The sequence below is a fragment of the Podarcis liolepis genome (assembly GCF_965112155.1).
Source record: "Podarcis liolepis genome assembly, chromosome: 3".
NCBI lineage: Eukaryota > Metazoa > Chordata > Lepidosauria > Squamata > Lacertidae > Podarcis > Podarcis liolepis.
In genome coordinates, this window is record NC_139557.1 from 69,399,045 (window position 1) to 69,418,362 (window position 19,318).

General features: G+C 39.5%; 2 protein-coding genes across 11 annotated transcripts in view; one reads left to right on the forward strand and one right to left on the reverse strand.

Moving 5' to 3' along the window:
- TIAM2 (TIAM Rac1 associated GEF 2) overlaps positions 1–12,208 on the forward strand; it is a 121,754-nt gene extending 109,546 nt beyond the window's left edge. For all 5 annotated transcript variants that reach the window (XM_083496385.1, XM_083496382.1, XM_083496383.1 and 2 more), the window contains 9 exons: positions 787–895; positions 3,576–3,755; positions 4,204–4,322; positions 4,694–4,802; positions 6,931–6,989; positions 7,756–7,861; positions 8,889–8,976; positions 9,439–9,593; positions 11,092–12,208. In XM_083496385.1, coding sequence (XP_083352511.1) covers positions 787–895; positions 3,576–3,755; positions 4,204–4,322; positions 4,694–4,802; positions 6,931–6,989; positions 7,756–7,861; positions 8,889–8,976; positions 9,439–9,593; positions 11,092–11,732 — 1,566 coding nt within the window. In that variant the 3' untranslated portion in view covers positions 11,733–12,208. The remainder of the gene's footprint in view (positions 1–786; positions 896–3,575; positions 3,756–4,203; positions 4,323–4,693; positions 4,803–6,930; positions 6,990–7,755; positions 7,862–8,888; positions 8,977–9,438; positions 9,594–11,091) is intronic.
- TFB1M (transcription factor B1, mitochondrial) overlaps positions 7,903–19,318 on the reverse strand; it is a 36,918-nt gene continuing 25,502 nt past the window's right edge. For 5 of the 6 annotated variants that reach the window (XM_083496596.1, XM_083496599.1, XM_083496595.1 and 2 more), the window contains exons 7-8: positions 15,009–15,136; positions 7,903–12,597 (exon numbers count right to left, since the gene is read on the reverse strand). In XM_083496596.1, coding sequence (XP_083352722.1) covers positions 12,354–12,597; positions 15,009–15,136 — 372 coding nt within the window. In that variant the 3' untranslated portion in view covers positions 7,903–12,353. The remainder of the gene's footprint in view (positions 12,598–15,008; positions 15,137–19,318) is intronic. The other variant, XM_083496594.1, reaches the window with a different exon arrangement.

Sequence of the window (19,318 nt, forward strand, 5' to 3'; positions counted from 1 at the left end):
ACAATTGGTTTTTTTCTTCATGTTATGGGTTTTTCTCATATTCTCTCATGCTTTTACAAACATTCTATAGAAAGATTGGCTCTACCAATCTGGTATCAAGGTCAAATATATCCGAAGCAACTTCTATACCACTTAATTATAATAAGTTATGTACAAGTAATTCAATATAATAAAGACAAAATTCAATAAAAACTATGAAATCATAATTTAGTTAAAATGCCTGCTGGATTTTTATATTTACACACACACACACACACACACACACACACACTAAAATACTAAACTAAATTATGATTTCATAGTTTTTATTGAATTTTGTCTTTATTAGATATAGATTTAGAGAGAGACATATTCATATTCAGAAGGTGCTGGAAATTCAAGAGGGAGGGCCCAGTCTGGCCACAACTGGGAATGCCATTAAACTAGGCCCATAACACCATGGGCTATTAACACTTCTGCATTTGAGGGCATGACTCTGGAGGTGAATTTCTGGTTTGTTTTTGCAGTGTAACAATCAGAGCACCGGCTTTCCTTAGCTAAACACCTGTCCATGTTAAGATATTTGCAAAAGGTGTTGCTGAGGTCTGCATTCATCATTTTCAAGGCACAATGTCTTTGAATTGTATGCCATTATTTTAACTGCTGTTATACACTTCCTGGATGCTAATGGCAGGCAGACCACGAATGTTTTGCATTAAGGAATGGATCTTCTAACTAAGAATAATACTAGAATACCTGCTAAATAAAAGAAATTCTCTTCCTAACTTCTGATTGTGTTGCTTTCAGAAACTGCTGTTCTCCTTGGGAGGTTCTTTCCTGTATTATGCTGACCACTTTAAATTGTACAGTGGGTTCTGTGCAAACCACATAAAAGTCCAGAAAGTTCTTGAAAGAGGTAAAAGTCTTACTGATGCTATATATCAATGCAACAGATTCATAGCACCAAAGTAATTGTTTTTCATGGTGATGGCATAAAGAAAATAGCTTTTGTTTTAGTTTTTCAGGCTGCCCTCTGATGATGTAGGGACTATTTTGCAGTGCTTTTAATAGGGTGTGCTTGCCTCAACATCCCATACATTTTCCATTTGTACTTTCCCTCTTTCTCTACCTAGCTATGGAAATAACATTCTAGTGTAACCTCTGTGTAAATATGAGGAATAAGGGTTGTAGCCAAATAAGTAATTGAGCAAGTACAATGATTCCCACTCCTGCATCAAAACCTCCTCTCCTCCTTCTGTGCCTCCACTCTCTGGGGATGCACAGGGTCCTAGAGGGAGGGCAAGTTAGTTGGATTGAACTGTGGGTTTGGAAGTTTATATCATTTTCTTTAATATATATATATAGAGAGAGAGAGTATGAACTTGTTCACAAGTACACAGTGAGGCTTTGAGGGGTTTTTTTGAGGTTTATATCATTATATATATATATATATATATATGCAGGTTTTGGTGTCTTCGGGTGTCTTCCCGTGTAAGAGTTGGGGTGTCTAGGCGACGTTTCGTCGCCTAGACACCCCAACTCTTACACGGGAAGACACCCGAAGACACCAAAACCTGCATTCCTGTACCCGTGAAAATCTACGAAAGCATATATATATATATATATATATATATATATATATATATATATGCAGGTTTTGGTGTCCTCGGGTGTCTTCCCGTGTAAAAGTTGGGGTGTCTAGGCGACGTTTCGACGAGGTCTCACTCGTCATCTTCAGGCTGGTGCTTTCGGCTTCTTGTTACTGGAACAGAGCAGGATCTCAGTGTTTGAGTTCCTATAAATACTGTTGAGGGGGTGTGGTGTATAGCCTCCAATGTTCTGGGCAGAGAGGAAGTTCCCAGGCTAGTGTGCCTTTTCTTCTTTTGTTCCTTAATTACTTGAGGGATATCTTGAGTGATTTCTTGGGTGATATTCTGAGTACCACTTAGGTGGGTCATTAGGTGTGGATTAGTTGCTAAAGCCTTCGTGTCTTGACATCTTGAGCTTTGTGAAGAGTTTTTCTGAGAAGATGGCTGTACTGCACTTAGTTGTGCTCTGGCTTGGCTTCGTGTATAGGGGCGAGCTGTGGTTTTGTGTCCTGTGCCAGCCAGATCTGTGTAGGGATTGCAGGGGGGTGCAGCATCCGGAGGTGCCACCATGGTTTGGCTACTGGATGGTGTCTGTAATTTATCTGTGGAGAGGGTCTGGGTTTGGGTCTGGTGTGGTTGATTGGTGATGGCGTTCTGTGTGCCTCTGGATCTGGTGTCGGTTTTTGTGGGGAGGGCTAATTTCCAGATGTCTGGCAGGCGGGATGTGTCGTCACGCTTGTTCATGTTGTGAGGGTGTTTCTCTATCTCGATGGCTTCCATGATTATTCTCTTGTGGTGATGTTCCATGTTAAAGAGCAATTTGGAATCTGCAAAATTAATTTCGTGTCCTGTTTCTTTCATGTGTTGGAAAAGAGAGGAAGTTTTTTCTTCTTTTTTGAAGATGAAGATGACGAGTGAGACCTCGTCGAAACGTCGCCTAGACACCCCAACTTTTACACGGGATGACACCCGAGGACACCAAAACCTGCATTCCTGTACCCGTGAAAATCTACGAAAGCAAATATATATATATATATATATATATATATATATATATATATATATATATATAGTTTGAACGTGTTCACAAGTACACAGTGAGGCTGTTTAAAATAGTGCTTTTCCTTGAGTGGATATGGCAGCTTGCCACCTGGAAAGAAAATGCACTGCCACAGCTTTTTGGGAGTAATTTTAGATGGAAGTAGAATCTGTGACATGTCCCCTGAAAGGAGGACGATATTCTTTGTGACCGCTGGGAATGTTTGTAAATCTTTAGTAAAGTCGAACACTTCTAGTGCACATTCCAGAAGTAAAATCTTTATCAGATACCACTCATGGTGAAGAGTTCATAAGTGATTGATGTTATGTTGTGCAACATATTCCACCCCAACCCCAACCCCCCACAAAAAAAGGCTGATGCAAACATACCCATAGTGAGACAAGCCTTTTAAAAATAAAATATATTTTAATTTTTTTTTATTTTATATTTATATACTGGCCAACAGAAGTGTCTCGCCCAGTTTTCCAGCCATGGGTTTGCTGCCGTTTACTGGGAGGGACAAAGGACTAGGTGATGGGATGTGCTGTGGGCAGACTGGCAGGAGCAGCAGCTTGGCTTCCCTGTACCAATCACCCTGCCATTTAGCCCCATCCGGTAAGTTGCTGCTGCTGCTGCTGGGAAGCTAGCGTTGTAGCTGTGCCCTGCCAGCCACTTCCACCGCCCAGTAGTAAATGCCCTGTGGTCAATTTAATAGCTGTGGAAAACTAAGCTGCACAGCAGTGATTGTAAATTAAGGTGGAGTAACAAAGGATGCATAATATGGGAAAGGATTATCTCTCTGTTGCTTATTGCTACATAGAATATTGATGGCCTTTGCCAAGAGGGAGGCAGAGGAGTGTGGCCTATTGTTTGCCAGGTCCTGGAATGAAATGCAGAAGATTGATTCTCCATATTGTTGCTTTCGGGCTGCTAATACGCTCTGGGTTTTTGTTTTGTTTTTCCTTTAGCCAAAACAGATAAAGCCTTTAAGGCCTTTTTGGATGCTTGCAACCCAGCTAAACAGCATTCTTCCACATTGGAGTCCTTTCTCATCAAGCCAGTTCAGAGGGTGCTGAAATACCCGCTGCTCCTGAAGGAGCTGGTATCTCTGACAGACCCTGAAAGCGAGGAGCATTACCATCTCACAGGTACTTCCCAAGGAAATAAGCTTTGCTATCTGTGCTTCTGAATACCAGTTGAACAGGAGGTGAGAATGTTCTTGGGCTTGATTCCTGCTTGTTCAGCCATGGTGAGAACAGGATGCTGGACTTAAATGGACCAATGGCAGGATCTTTTTATGTTCTTAAAAACTGTCCCAGCTGTTTGTATCATATCATGTATTTAGCATTGATCTAAGCACACGATAGGGAACCTCATTGCACATTACAGAGTGTAAAGTGGTTTTCCACATGATTATTAGAATTTTTTGGCAAGACACTGGAAGAGGTTTTGCTTATTTGGTTATCATCAACAGTGCATTTGTTTCTGCACTTCCTAAGAAGATGAATTCCTGGGTTTTAAGTGACTCAAGGGTACAGCTTTTAACTGGCCCATTCAGTGTATATCAAATAATGGATTTGCCTTTACAAATTGCAGAAGCACTGAAGGCAATGGAAAAGGTGGCCAGTCACATCAATGAAATGCAGAAGATTTACGAGGATTACGGTGCAGTGTTTGACCAACTAGTTGCAGATCAGAGTGGAACTGAGAAAGAGGTAAGAAGATGGGAGCAGGGTTTTGTGTGTGCAGATAATTCAAATTTTGGCCTTAATCTTTGTCCAACAGTATCATCATCATCAATTTGTATGCCGCCTGTCCATCGTCAAGACGTCTTACAACAAGACAAGAGTTACCTGAATTACAAACATAACAAAAAACATAAACATAAAACACATAAAAAGTACAGATAATTGAAAAATTTCCACATAAGTCATTATAAGCGCCAAAAATTAAGATACAAAAATTAATATCAGTAACAGCAGCAAAATCCCCCTAAACAATACCCCAGCCCAAGAGCCTGTTCAGCAAGTGATGCCAATTGCTGTATGTTAGAATGAATAACTCTTCTATTCTACAATGGACATAGGTCACTGAACTTTCCATGGGAGAACTTCTAATGCACTCTACTGTTGCCTGGCTGAATCCATTCTCATCATTAGGCAAAGCAAGAAAAGACCTGGAACTCACAGTGTTTGGTGAGTGATTTATTCAAACTATGTCAAAACATCATCTAAAATAGTTCATTCAGTGGTTACAGGTATGCGTTGTTTGATATCAGATCTGTTAGCTTTCTATGCTTGCTCCAAGATGGAACTTGGTTGAAATGTATTCCACTACTGAAAATTAGTGATGGTGGTATTGTTGTGAATATAGAATATAATGTAGATCTCAATTTTTTTGAAAGTATTTACACATTTTATCACAGTGATAACAGTGTTACAGAGTAGGCCAGTAGCGTCCCATTATTGCAGAGAGAAGGATAAGACAGGTGGGAGCACAACAAAAGGTTGCAGTGTAGTTTGCTCCTGTTGAGGGCCACAGTCAGTTAACTATGCTCTTTCTGGTGATAGGTTTTTCCATTCCCTCCCTCCTTGATATTACTATTTTCCCTAACAATCTAACAGCATTCGGTGGCCTCTGAGCCTGCTTAGTCGTTATTCTGCACCATGGGGTTTTTCTGCTCTTTGTCATTTAAGCTACACCTGCTGGAATTCTTCTGTATAACTTTAGAAGATGCAGAGCCCTGTCCTCTTTTGCATCTGACTGCCCTAGGTCTATCCTCCTCCCTACAAGTATATTTGTATGTCTGCATTCCCAGGCCTATCCAAGCCTGCTGATGCCTCCTCTCTTGTGTATGGTATTGATTTTGCTGCCCATGAATGAGTTTTCTATTAGTATATGATCGTGATGTTTCTTAATGGCATTCAGGTAATAGCCACAGGACTTCCTGTTTTGAGTTCCAATTTTATGGCTCAGCCTATTAACCACTATATGCTGTACCAGCTCTCAAGTAACTTGAATTTTTGATCCTTTTAGTAGAGTGGGAGAGACACCAGATAAAACATTGTGGGGTAGCAGGCTGTAGATAGCTATGGTCATGGACAAGGATGAGACTGAGTGATGCAGTCTTATCCACTGATTGCCTTGCCTTGACCTTCCCCAGTCACTTAGGGTGACATCCAATGATTTTTGCACACTTGCCACAACAGAAATCTGCTCATACACACCCATACTTCCTGTTTCTCTTCTGTCCCCTCCAGCCCCCTGCATATCCCCAAAATCTGCTGTAGAAGTTTCCTCTGCCTTTTGAAATCTATTTTTGGAGAGAAATTTGCGAGGGGGGGTGGGCGGCTGAGGTGAGGAGAGAAAGAACTACCATTACACATGATGTTGCCTGTTTGCATTACGTAGCTCTCACCTCAAGTATTTAACTCCTCCCAGCTTTTCTTTTCTTTTTAAGAACATCATTAGAATTAGCAACTAAAGTTCAAAATATGAGCAAGCTGCTGCATCATTAAGGCTTGGATGAAGATTGTAACAATTGCAAGGTGCTGACATGAATCAATTAGCCTTGTGCAATTAAGATATAAGACCTACAGCAATCAATCAAATTTATGTTCATGCCTGTGTCTATAGTTGTGTGAATGATGTGTCTGCATATTATAAATAGCTCTTACTAAAAGATTATATAGTCTTCTTACAGATTGCATTATTATTATTAATATTATTATTTGGTATTTTGACTCTTATTCCCTTTCACTTTAATTTGTGTATCCCATTGTCCCAGAACAAACTTCTGTATGTTTCTTATACATAAATGCTTCTTCTGGAACTGTAGTCTTATTAATAGTAAATTTGAATGATTGCACCCATCTCAGATAAATTTGATCCAGTTTATTGGAGGAGTGGATAATGTAGATGGGATTGGGATGCAGCTGTGCTCAGATTCTGTAAAATAAATGAGCTGACAAAAATGTGAATAGATAAACGCTTTAATGTACAGTAGAACATATTTACAATATTTGGGAATAGGTAAAGTGAAAGGCTACCAGCTATACCAATAAGGCAAAAATCTTGCTTCTCATTAAATGCAACCCTCATTAAATGCAAGATTGTATAAATATAAGCCCCATGAGTGAAATGCAAGCAGTGGCAGATTTAGAGAGGACGACACAAATCCCTGTGCAAATACCTCTAGCAATTTGCTTTGCCAGTTAAGACACACTATTATTAGTGTATGTCATAACTGAATTCAAAAATTAAAATGTAGTACTCATTTTGGAAGTCTAATCAATAAAAGTTGCCTTGTCACTCTCTCCTTAGCATTCAAAAGAGCTGTCATCTTAGTATATAAAGAGAATTGCAAACTGAAGAAGAAACTGGTAAGTTTTTCTTAGTCAAAAAATAAGACTACCTAAGAATGCACTGTATATTATTGGTCTGATTTACAATACAAAATGTCTGAAGGGTTACATGCAGAAGATACATGGAATGTTTGATACATTACTTAGAGAATTTTTCTAGATAAAGTAGATTAGAAATGCGTGAAAAAATCTAGAATCACAAGGGACTGTGATCTAGTGGAAGCTTCCCATTTAGAAAGGGGTGGGGGAGGTTTTTGTTTGTTTTGCCCTCTTACTCATCACATCCAAATGGGGTGATGTCAAAAAGTCACTCGCTTACGTGATCCCTGATCCAAACTCCCCCCTCCCCCATAAGCATAATTCTGTCTTCTAGGAATGAAGCTTTAATTCTTTAAAAGGCAATGTCACTTAAATGTCCACCCCCATCATTCTACCCAGACACTGAGGTCCAGCACCGAGGGCCTTCTGGTGGTTCCCTCACTGCGAGAGGCCAAGTTACAGGGAACCAGGCAGAAGGCCTTCTTGGTAGTGGCGCCCACCCTGTGGAACGCCCTCCCATCAGATGTCAAAGAGAACAACTACCAGACTTTTAGAAGACATCTGAAGGCAGCCCTGTTTAGGGAAGCTTTTAATGTTTGATGTATTACAGTATGTTAATATTTTTTTGGAAGCCGCCCAGAGTTTTATTCTTTTATATATTATTATAATTTTATTATATTTTACTTATATACTTATAAAATATATTTTATTATTATTAAACTGATTCAGTACTTTTTATTTACAGGCAACAAATGTCCGTACTACGCATAATCATAATGATTTGGACTTGTTTAAATTTCGTTGGCTGATTCCTTTATCTGCTCTTCAAGTCCGACTGGGCAATACAGCAGGTGACCTTATCTATAGATAACAATACATTTTTTATTAAACATTTTTATTGTTTTTTGATGTTTGTCACCAATGAATGTGTTCAGTACTTTTATTACTTCAAATCTTAACATATGGAGTAAAGCTAAATAACAGAAGAAAACGGCCACATTGAAACAATGATATGTAAACTATGGTTCATATTTTCCAAACAAGACAATATATTAAGGCTTCATAGCCTGCTGTTTGGAACTAACAATAGTTTCCTAATTCAGACAAAATAGGAACCTGTAATTAACTGTGGTTTGTTCCCTGCTGATGTGACGGCAAAAGTAATGTTGATGCAGGAGGGTGGTTTATAACTTGGCCTTAGCTAGAGATTTTGTTGTCGTTATGGTTGATCAAGCAGTGCATCCATCACAACCTTTTAGAATATAGATTGAAGGACACTTGTGAAAGAATTCAGTGTTTATTACAGTTGTCTATAATGTAGTGCCTATTTACATCCGGCAGCATGTTTAACATGATTTGCCAAGTATCTTGCTATTTACCAATTAAAAAACCGAATTTCTTCAGTAACTGTGAATCTGAGATTAAGATTTTTTAATCCAGTAGAAGATAAATGACAAAAAGCTGTCCTGTGTTGGGTGATGAACTTACTTTGCTTTTAAGCAAACAGTGTGGGTAGAATCTCTAATGTGATGTTGGACACAGTTAATGGCACAACTGCAAATAAGGGGGAAACCTGATTTTTCTTCCCAATAATCCATATCAATATGTCATGATATGGCTGCACAGCTTAACTGCTGCATACCAGCATACAGAGGGAGAGTGATAGCATCTTTATTTGGTAAAACAGTGGTGGTGGTGGGGAAAAACATAAATTGCTCGAATATAAAACACAATAGTAATAGGCGAGGGGCACTATGTCTTGTAGGATCTTGAAGTTTTCCCTGTGGTCTCATAAGTCTTTCCGTGAAAATTGTTTGGCAACAGACTTGTAGACATCATGAAATATTTACAATAACATGTCTTTCTTTCCACATGCAGGAACAGAAAACAATTGCATTTGGGAATTGATTCATACCAAGTCAGAATTGGAAGGAAGACCTGAAACAACCTTCCAGCTATGTAGCAGGTACAATCGTGGGTTCACTTTCCCCTCCAAATAGTCTTTTTCTCCTTTCATTCATAATAGCCTCTATGTAATATGCATAATTTGGGCCATTAGATATCCTTTGGAATTAATCACAGCATACTGAATTTTACCTGTTTAACGGCAGCTGTATGTACACTTCCCAAGAAAGCTCAGGTGAAAGATATTTTATGCTGTTGCTCATGCAGCAGGGCCAATCATCTCCCTATGGATATGCTCTGCCAACTCCGCTCTCAAAAACTCTAGAACTGAACTGTGTAGGTACAGAACTTTATGCTGACCCCATGAGGAATCACACATTCATGCTGATTCTCCAGCCTCTTAACTGTTCCATCTGTGAACAATTAAGGTTTCCGAATTGCTCCTTCAAATTACAAAGACAAAGCCAAATCATATGTGTTTGTATTATCTGAAACCTAACTACACTTTTCTTGAATTTTGCAGTGATTGTGAAAGCAAGACCAATATTGTCAAAGTGATTCGTTCAATTCTAAGAGAAAACTTAAGGCGTCAAATAAAGTGTGACTCACCATTGGAGAAAACATGTAAAAGCCGCCTAGTTCTGCATAAAAATCGAATTCCTGTTTCAGCAAAATTGGGTAAGAATGTATTTTTTGTCAAAATTTAAACTCATACTAGTTTGTAGTAATACTATCCAAGCATGTTCAAACACTTATCTGTAGTATTGCTGGAGAGGAAACAAAGATTACAGTAACTAAACTTATTCTGTTTGTACTGCACTTTGTTGAAAATTACTAGTTGTGCAACTGTATATTTAGTAGGCGTTATTGCATCATCTTGCAGTTGAAAAGGTAGGAAGAACTAAAATTTTGCAAAGCACAGAAATTGATGTTTTTAAATACCTGTCTGATTCTAGGTTGGTTTGGGGTTGTTGTTTTTTTGCTTTTGAGACATAAATTTAATAGTAAAAAAACATGTACAAGCGTGGGAGAACATTAATTTTGCTTAAACTAAAAGTCAGTTGTGTTGGATTATAAGGGGGGAGGGGGAGAGCCAGAATCCGCCTTAGAACCACCACCTTACTAGGTCAACTGAAATGTCACAAAACAGCATGCAAGCTTTCAAGTGTTCCCGAACATTTAATCAGACCAGATAGTAAACAAAGCAAGAGGATGGGGGGGGGGGTAATTTGGGTTATTTATTTATTTAATGTTTATATACCACTTAATCATAAAAATATATCACAGTGGTTTACAACAATATAAAACCTTTCTTACGTATCTTTAGGCACCAGGCAAAAACATTTCTCTTCTCCCAGGCCTTTTGCTAATTAAAAGATATATGGCCTTTTAAAACTTCGGGAGGGTATGCTTTTATTTGTTACTACGGTATGTGTTTTTATATTGTAAACTGTCCTGTGATCCTCAGATAAAAGATGGTATAGAAATTGTAATAATACACATCAACTTTGTGATTAACAAAGTAGGATATTCTTCCACACACAAAGTCTGAGCAACCTTCAAAATAGAAGTATTTCCTCTACACTGACTGCTTGAAATTACTTTCTCATAAACTTACTTAGCCTTTGACTGAAGAGCTGAGACTGCCATAGAGGCTTATCCTCAGAGCAGTTGAGGTAAGGTTGAAGCATAGCACAGGAATGAGCGTTTCCTTATCTTCGACATAATGCATAAGCAGAACTTGTTCACTTCAGCAGTCCCTCCAGCTTCATGCAAAGATCCTTACTCAGTACAAACTTGTCTTTGTAGGAGTTTTTTTTCGGGTGTTAGTCTATTTTATTGACAGGCTTCCACAGTGACTAGGCAGGAAGCACTGAACCCTGTTCCTTCCTAGTGCTCTAAGAGGCAGCTTAACGTTGCCATTTTTATACAGTCAGTCCACATGGAGTTTGCCTCTGTGGGCTCCTAGATTAATCAGCCAATCTAAGTTCAGAGTTTTTGTTTGTTTGAAGAAAGCCACACTTCATAACTTAAAATATCTCCCCTGTGATATAACGCAAGTAGTTTAAAATGTCACTTCATACTGAAACATAATTGTGAAACTATATAATTCTTATTGTTATGCTTGCCAGAGTTGTTGAGTATAGGAATTTAGCATGTGTTTTTACCCTGGCAGCTTCCTCAAGATCATTAAAGTTAATGAAGAACTCTCCCAGTAATGAATGGAACACTGAAGCAGGCAAAGTAAATGAATTGGATTCTGATGAATGCAGCCTGAGTAGCAGTACTCCAAGTAGCAGTTGCCATACCACCGATAGCATCCTGGAATCTAAAAATTTGCCCCCCGTGAAACATCTCCAAAACTGTGCATCAGATTTTTCAAACAGTCCTGTCAAAGAATCTGACATTTTAAGTGATGACGAGGATGACTACCAGCAGATTCTAAAGATAGGCAGTCCCACAAAAGACATAGAAATTCAGTTCCAGCGGCTGAAGATTTCCGAGAATCCTAGTGATGATACAGAGGATAAGTATTCTTCTGAGAGTGAGTATGGAGAGGGGCGGAGGGTGGGTGATCACCCTAAACTAGTCAGGGCGCACTTTTGCCCTATTAAACGGAAAGTGAACAGCACAAGACGCGACAAAGGAACATTACTGGCAATGCAAGAACGGCACCAGTCTCTTGATAGCCATCCAGATGCTGCAAGTTTTGACCTGAACTCTATTTTAGAAAGAGAATTTAGTGTACAAAGTTTAACTTCAGTGGTTAATGAGGACTGCTTTTATGAAACAGTAGACAGGCATGGAAAGTCCTAGCTGCCTGATTCCAGCATCACCACATACAGATTTACATACTTTAAAAAGGGTGATTATTGTAACTTGAGAAACTATTCAGTTTAATGCACTACTGTGTTTTCCACAGAAGTAGTTGTAAAGGCTTAAGTTATTTTAATTTATTGTGGAACAGAAATTTAGATTGAGCTGTTTACGATTCAGGGCAGTGTAATCTCATTTAAATAAAATTAAGAGATGTTTTTAAATTTTTGAAAAGGGAATGAACTTTTGTCAATACCTATGTTCTTTTGAGAAAGTTCAAGCAACTTTAATTCGGGGCATTTAAAGCAAAAAATATTTTTAAATTCATCTTAGAAAAATTAAAGTCCTGCACTCAGTTGCACTAAGATGTTTATACTTGATTTTTATATATATGTAAATATAAAAAGCCTGTACTGTAATCTTACTGTATTTTTCATTTTTCTCTACCAGCTTGTACAGTAAAATGCTAAATGCAATTGGTGTGCTTTGTTTTTTATACTGTTCTCTCTTCAATGAATTTCACATACCTTAGTTCAAAAAGACTTAACATTCCATTTTAGAATGTATTTCATTCCACTCGACAGAAACACACATCGCGGCTGGTTACTTTTCTAGAATGAGCTAGATCACGTCATCCTTAGTCTTGCAAAATCTGCTCCTCTTCCTGTTTCGTTTCTCTGTCAATTCATCCCTATAGTTATATGTAAAAAGTTTTGGGTCTTCATCACACATTTTTCTATAGACATCACAAAGGCTTTTAAAATGAAACATGGAAAGTTGAGTCGGGCGTAGAATTGGATCAACATCTGCCAGCTTGAGTAGCTGTTCTGCTTTTTCTAAACGTTCAGCTTCTGGAAATAAGACCCTGAAAGAAAATAGTAGAGATAATCCAAGTGAGTTTGTTAAACGGGGTCTCTTCCTTTATTCAGGTTTTTTAACCATCAGAAACAGTGACCTGCTTTAATAAAATTACCTGACTAATCCATGCTAAGATTACAGTGGTGCCCCGCAAGACAAATGCCTCGCAAGACGGAAAACCCGCTAGACGAAAGGGTTTTCCATTTTTCAATGCGCTTCGCACGACGAATTTCCCTATGGGCTTGCTTCGCAAGACGAAAATGTCTTGCGAGTCTTGAGATTTTTTTTCCGCTCCCCCCCTTTTTCTAAGCCGCTAATAGCGCTAATCCGCTAATAGGGTTGCTTCACAAGACAAAAAAAACCGCTAGACGAAGATACTCGCGGAATGGATTAATTTCGTCTTGCGAGGCACCACTGTAGTTGCCTGCACTAGGGTGCAGTTACCCCACATTGTTGGTCAACCACACCACACCCCAATGGAACCATCTTATGCTGATCAATCTTTTCTCTATCTCCTGTACTCTGCCCCCTCACTCAGTGGTTGGCTTTGCCTTCTCTGCCCATCACTTAGAAATTTTACTTTCTCTTCCCGAACACTGCCATTCTCTATGGAAAGCTTTAGTTCTAAAATGAAAAGCCACAGAGCTCAAGCTTGCATTGACATCCTAACCATAAACCAAAGATGTCTTTATTTTGTCTTAGAAGTCAACATGGAAACAGCAGCACTAAAGTATCACAAGTTTAGTTTTCAGCAAACAGCAGATCAGTTCACTGTTAAAATTTCTACCATAATGAAAATTCCCCCTCCCAGTTCCTTAAGGAGGGGTGCTGCCACAAAGAAAGCCTCATCCTTTATCCCAATCAAGTTTCAGATAATAAACAGGCACCAAGGCCTCATCTGCTGATTGTAGGGCATAGAGGTGCGGTGACAAGATGGGGTTGTGTCCTGGCATTTAAAGCCAGGTTGGGGAGCCAGTGGCAATCCATATATTCTTGCACTCCAATGCCCATCATCCCCAGCCAATCCAAATTGCAGCCCAGCAGCAGGTTCCATGCGCTTGCATTAAAAGGAGTGGCTTGCATGCTCTGATTGCTGTAAACCTTTTCATCACAACTATGGCCACTACTTGTCAGCGGGCATTAACTGTTTGGTGCTCATTTTTGCTTGGTCTGGATTGTGAAGTAGATGCTAGTTACAGTGGTGCCTCCCCTCCCAAGACGAAATTAATCCGTTCCGCGAGTATCTTCGTCTAGCGGTTTTTTCGTCTTGCAAAGCAACCCTATTAGCGGATTAGCGCTATTAGCGGTTTAGTGGCTATTAAAGGCTTAGCGGCTTAGCTGCTAAAAGGCTATTAAAGGCTTAGCGGCTTAGAAAAAGGGGGGGAGTGAAAAAAAATCTCAAGACTCGCAAGACATTTTCGTCTTGCGAAGCAAGCCCATAGGGAAATTCGTCCTGCGAAGCACATTGAAAAATGGAAAACCCTTTCGTCTAGCGGGTTTTCCGTCTTGCGAGGCATTCGTCTTGCGGGGCACCACTGTAGTTGAAAGGAACTAGGCCTGGATAATTTCTCTCTCTCTTTGTAGGCCTATAGAGTGACATGGGCAGTGTGTGTGTGTGTGTGTGTGTGTGTGTGTGTGATTGTCACTGTTTATTCTCAGAGACATATCTGAAGACACTCATTTACTTTGTTTCATGTTCCCTTACCCAATAATAACATTTATTGTTTATTTATTTAAAAGGTAAACACACATATATTTTACCCTCAAAATAACTGAGATTTATATCCACTTGTGATCCACTGGTCATGAAAAGCTCACTGATTCAGTGGGGAAGCCATGATCACACACCTGACATCTGACGTAACATGGGATGACAAGCAGGGTCTGTAACGGTGGGACTTCAAAGGAATGATCAGGAACTTAAGATGAACTCCCGACTGGGTGCATACCTTGCTCCAGCAAAGGAACAACCAGCCTTCAATGGAAACTGGAGGTTTAAGGAGCAGCATGGAAGGGAGAAGACCTCCTTCAGTAAAGTGAGAAGTTAATACCAAAGGACTCTCAAACAGCCCAGCATTGTGCTTTGAATTTCCCACAATCGGGGCTGCAAAGCACAACATCACTTGACCTCACTAGGACATCAAGTGATTGACAGGTGGGTGGCCCCAGCTACATGTTACATTTGGCCCACTTATGGCTGGGGAGATAAGGATCTGGCCCAAGGAGGAGAAAATGGTTCCCAACTCCTCCTATAGATAATACAAGATGCAAGAGCTCTTTCTGAGGAATTTGGTCTATGCTGGCTATTTCTCTCACACACCATGCTGACTGCTGTCACCAACTAAAGATCCCCATGTGTGAAATTACTTTGCATAGCCATTGTATTAAGAATACCATTCTGAAGAAAAGATCTCTTACCGTACACTTTGATGACAATATTTCCTTCTGAACTGAAACACAGTTCGGACAACTTTCTCCACCAGCTTAAATGGCTGTTCTATTTTTGGTTGCACCAACGGGGTGAAATGAACAACAGTCACATCCACCTGTGAACAGAAATAAAAACAATGGATCTAAGAAAGTATATGAGCCTAATGAAAAGTTACAGTACAAATAATAAACATTTGAAAAAGTTGTTAGCCCAATTAAACTGCCAAATAACAAGACAAAATGGTTATCATTCTGAAAAATTCAAGCTGGGTGCACAACCTTGTTCCTGTAGCAGGATGCAAATTATGATGTCAGGTAATTAGAAAGACACAAATAAGAGCTGGTGCTTAATGTACAGAATATCCTGTTGGCTATTTTGATCCCTTCTATAAGGGCTCTACACTGCAGTTTGGACTCAAAGTGCTGTATGGAAAAACCTGGAATAATTGGATTTACTTTGAACAAATCTACCCCAAATTCACATCAACATAGAAACTAGTAATTGCCAAAGTCATCCTCCTACTACAACAGTCGTGGATGATGGGAGCTGCATTCCAGCAACTTCTGCAGAGTGCCACCTTGGCTACTACCATATATGGTGACAGTTCATGGATAGGCATTCTTAGGAAACTCTCACCGGTCCCCTTTCACAGGTAAAGCAAAGTGTTTATGAGCACTTTTGCCCCCCCCCCAACTACACTTTGTGAGGGAGCCTTGTAAGATCAGTCCTGAAAGACAATACAGTTTCTAACTGTGTGTGTACCGCTTTGGAAGATTCTATGGTACGAAAACAAAGTTTTTGACTCGGAACCAAAACAAACAATGACGTGTGAATAATTGTGTAATCAATAGCAGGATATGTCTTGCAATGCAGTACCACAAATGATTCATTGGTTATGTTGCAGTAGGTGAAAGCCCATGAATAAGGACAATATAGGAGATAGCAGTTAAGAATTCTACTGGCTTTCAAAAGGAGCTTGTGCAAAAATATTGCATGAGAAGAACAACTCTGGATTTGGAGGTTCTTGTCCCCACACAGCCCTCTTCCACTAGGTTAGAAACAGTCATTCCATGAGCAAAGGACTACCCACTTGCAGAAGTGGAATCCCTCGGGTTAAGTACTTAATTTGTTCCGGAGGTCCGTTCTTAACCTGAAACGGTTCTTAACCTGAAGCAGCACTTTAGCTAATGGGGCCTCCCACTGCCGCTACGCCGCCGGAGCACAATTTCTGTTCTCATCCTGAAGCAAAGTTCTTAACCCAAGGTAATATTTCTGGGTTAGTGGAGTCTGTAACCTGAAGCGTATGTAACCTAAAGCGTATGTAACCAGAGGTACCACTGTAAATAAATATTTTGGATAATATGATACAGGTTAGGTTCCAATGAAAACTAAGACATACAGAAATAAAGCACATTAGAATGTTTTCTTTCTATGGAAATACAGAGCAATTCTCATTACTTCATTATAGGCTTGGGCTCTTAGAATACTAGGAAAGCTGCTTTGTTACTATGGGAACGGTTATAGAAAATGCTGTTCCCTTCTGATTGGATGCTTTGAAATTAATAACATCATATCCTATTTCTTCGTTGTGTATACTAACAGGCTGAATTTCAAAATCTAACAAGGTACACACAATGATATTTTAAAACTGCTGATAATCATACCACCTTCACCTTATTTTGCAAATGTTTCTTGTAGAAAACATAAAATTATAGCTAAGACAAAATACTAGCTCATCTCACTGAGTGGGACCTACACACTTCTGTTGCCAAAGCTTGTTTTGTTTTGCAAACACAAGCCTGGATTTTGTCCAGGGTGAAATCTACATACATATAAAAAGTGTTCTGGAAATGCATTTTTAAAAGTGCGTTTTTGAAAATACAGTGAATTTTCCACAAGGCTCATCATCACCATTTAGTGTCACATTGTATATTGCACTTAAAACATTTTATTTGCAGCTGTATAGCTAAGTCCCAGTACATTAAGAAAAAGGACAGATTGCCTTTTTGAATCCTTTTCTCAAACAACATGCAGCTATATACAGCGATAATGTAATAAAGAATGTAATAAATAAACATTTTAAAACTATATTATGTTTACTCCCTAGTTTTGCTCCTCCAATTTTACCATGCTTAGCTGCTGCCTCCGAGTGTCCTGCTCTTATAAACTCCAGCCAGTCTACCTTGTTGCCCCTTCTATTGGAATTGTTTGCCCAAACAGAAACATCTACATTTATTTATTGGTTTTTTATTTTTAGTAAATGCACAATGCAAACTCGTAAAATGGCACCACCAATCTATATTATTCAGTCTACATTCTTTCCTACCTTTCAAGCAAAACTGAAGTCTGCATTTTCGTCAAGGATAAGTATATGCATACAGGTATGTTTCGTTATCCTTGCTTCTCCCACATGTCTCTTGCCATTTAGAAAGTTTTATATTACAGTATAGACTTCTCAGAGCAGATACCTGCTTCATTTTTTATGGAAAATTCTGTAAATGCCATACAAAGTCAGTGCTAAAACTATACGGCCTAGGCCCAGTGTACCTGAAGGAGTGTCTCCACCCCCATTGTTCAGCCCGGACACTGAGGTCCAGCGCCGAGGGCCTTCTGGTGGTTCCCTCATTGCGAGAAGTGAGCTTAAAGGGAACCAGGCAGAGGGCCTTTTCAGTAGTGATGCCTGCCCTGTGGAACACCCTCCCACCAGATGTCAAAGGAAAAAACAACTACCAGACTTTTAGGAGACATCTGAAGACAGCCCTGTTTAGGGAAGCTTTTAATATATGAAGGACTATTGTATTTTAATATTTTGTTGGAAGCCCACCCAGAGTGGCTGGGGAAACCCAGCCAGATGGGTGGGGTCTAAATAAGAAATAATAATTTAAATAGGTCAGTTAAAAAAACTACCACACTAGCCTTTAGCTATAAGAACCCCTCTGAGCTCCTTAGAAGAAAAGTGGGATATAAATGTAGTAATAATAAAACTAAAGTTGGAGATTTTTGTCAACTTAGCCCTCTCCTAGGCTAAGCAGCGTTACCATGACAGAAAAAAAACCTATGGAAAAAGAATACACAATGTCTTGTAGGCGCATTTTACCTGAGCCTGAGAAAGAACATGTACCTACCATTTGCTCAGGATTAGTGGCTATGGATTTCAATGATATTTACTTGCTATTAAGCACGGCTAGAAATGCAGCTTAAACTAGTCTACAATTCACTATCTATATAAACCAGGATTGATCATTAAAAAAATGCAATAAAACCCATTTATACAAAAATCTGTCTGCTCTTGAAGCTTCAGTACTTATTGAAACTTCACAAAATGAGTAAGGAAAAACAGCCAATGGAGTGCAGTGCCGCATGCATGAATCTCCCACCTGCAGTTTCAAAAACTGCTGGCCCATCATGGCCCTGGATATGTCTACCTAATTACCTGACCAGGGGAATAAAAAGAGAAATAATTATGATTACTTTATTTGCAGAAAGGATGGAGCGTCTGTGGCCCTCCAGATTTGGTGGACCCCAACTTCCATTAGCATAGCCAATGGTCAGGGATGGTGGGAGTTGTAGTCCAGCAGCATCTTGTGGGTCAGTTTCCCCAATTTAAAGGAATACTAGTCTAGCAACTTCATAAATGAGTTACAACCACATGTACTTTTGCTGTGCATTTCCACTGTCAGCCATGGGGTCCACTGAGTAAGCCATCCATTTCAATGCTTTAAACAAATTTAATGTCATTAAGTCAAATATATGTGCAGCCCAATACTATGAATGTTTACTCAGGTGTAGGTCCCATCGAGTTCAATTAGACTTACACCCAATGAAGTGTTTTAATAGAATTGTAGTCCTCTCTAGACATGAAAAGCTTCCAAGTGTTTTCAAAGCGCAAGAGACCACAGAAACAAACCCCTATCCTTATGGAGGGAGACTGGAGAAGGCAAGGGGTTTATGCTGTTGCTGCAATGAACTTCACTCCCAAGCAGCTTCACTCCCAAAGCTCTATCAGAGACCCTGCCGTAGCCCAGGGTCAACCATTACTAAGCCCAGACACAATCTCCAGAGGCTGTAGAAATCAAATGTGAAACTGCATTACCGTGGTATGGATCAGCCTTAAAAACTCAACATTAAAACTGTTCTGAGAGGAAAACGTAGAACCCCAGTTACTTCCAAGACTAACGAAGCAAGGGATAAAATTATGTAGCTGTCAACTATCACATGCTACAAACTACTGCCTTTTCCTTTTCTACACACTGCGAAGAGTCAGACGACAATAGGGAGAACTCATATTTATCTTGCT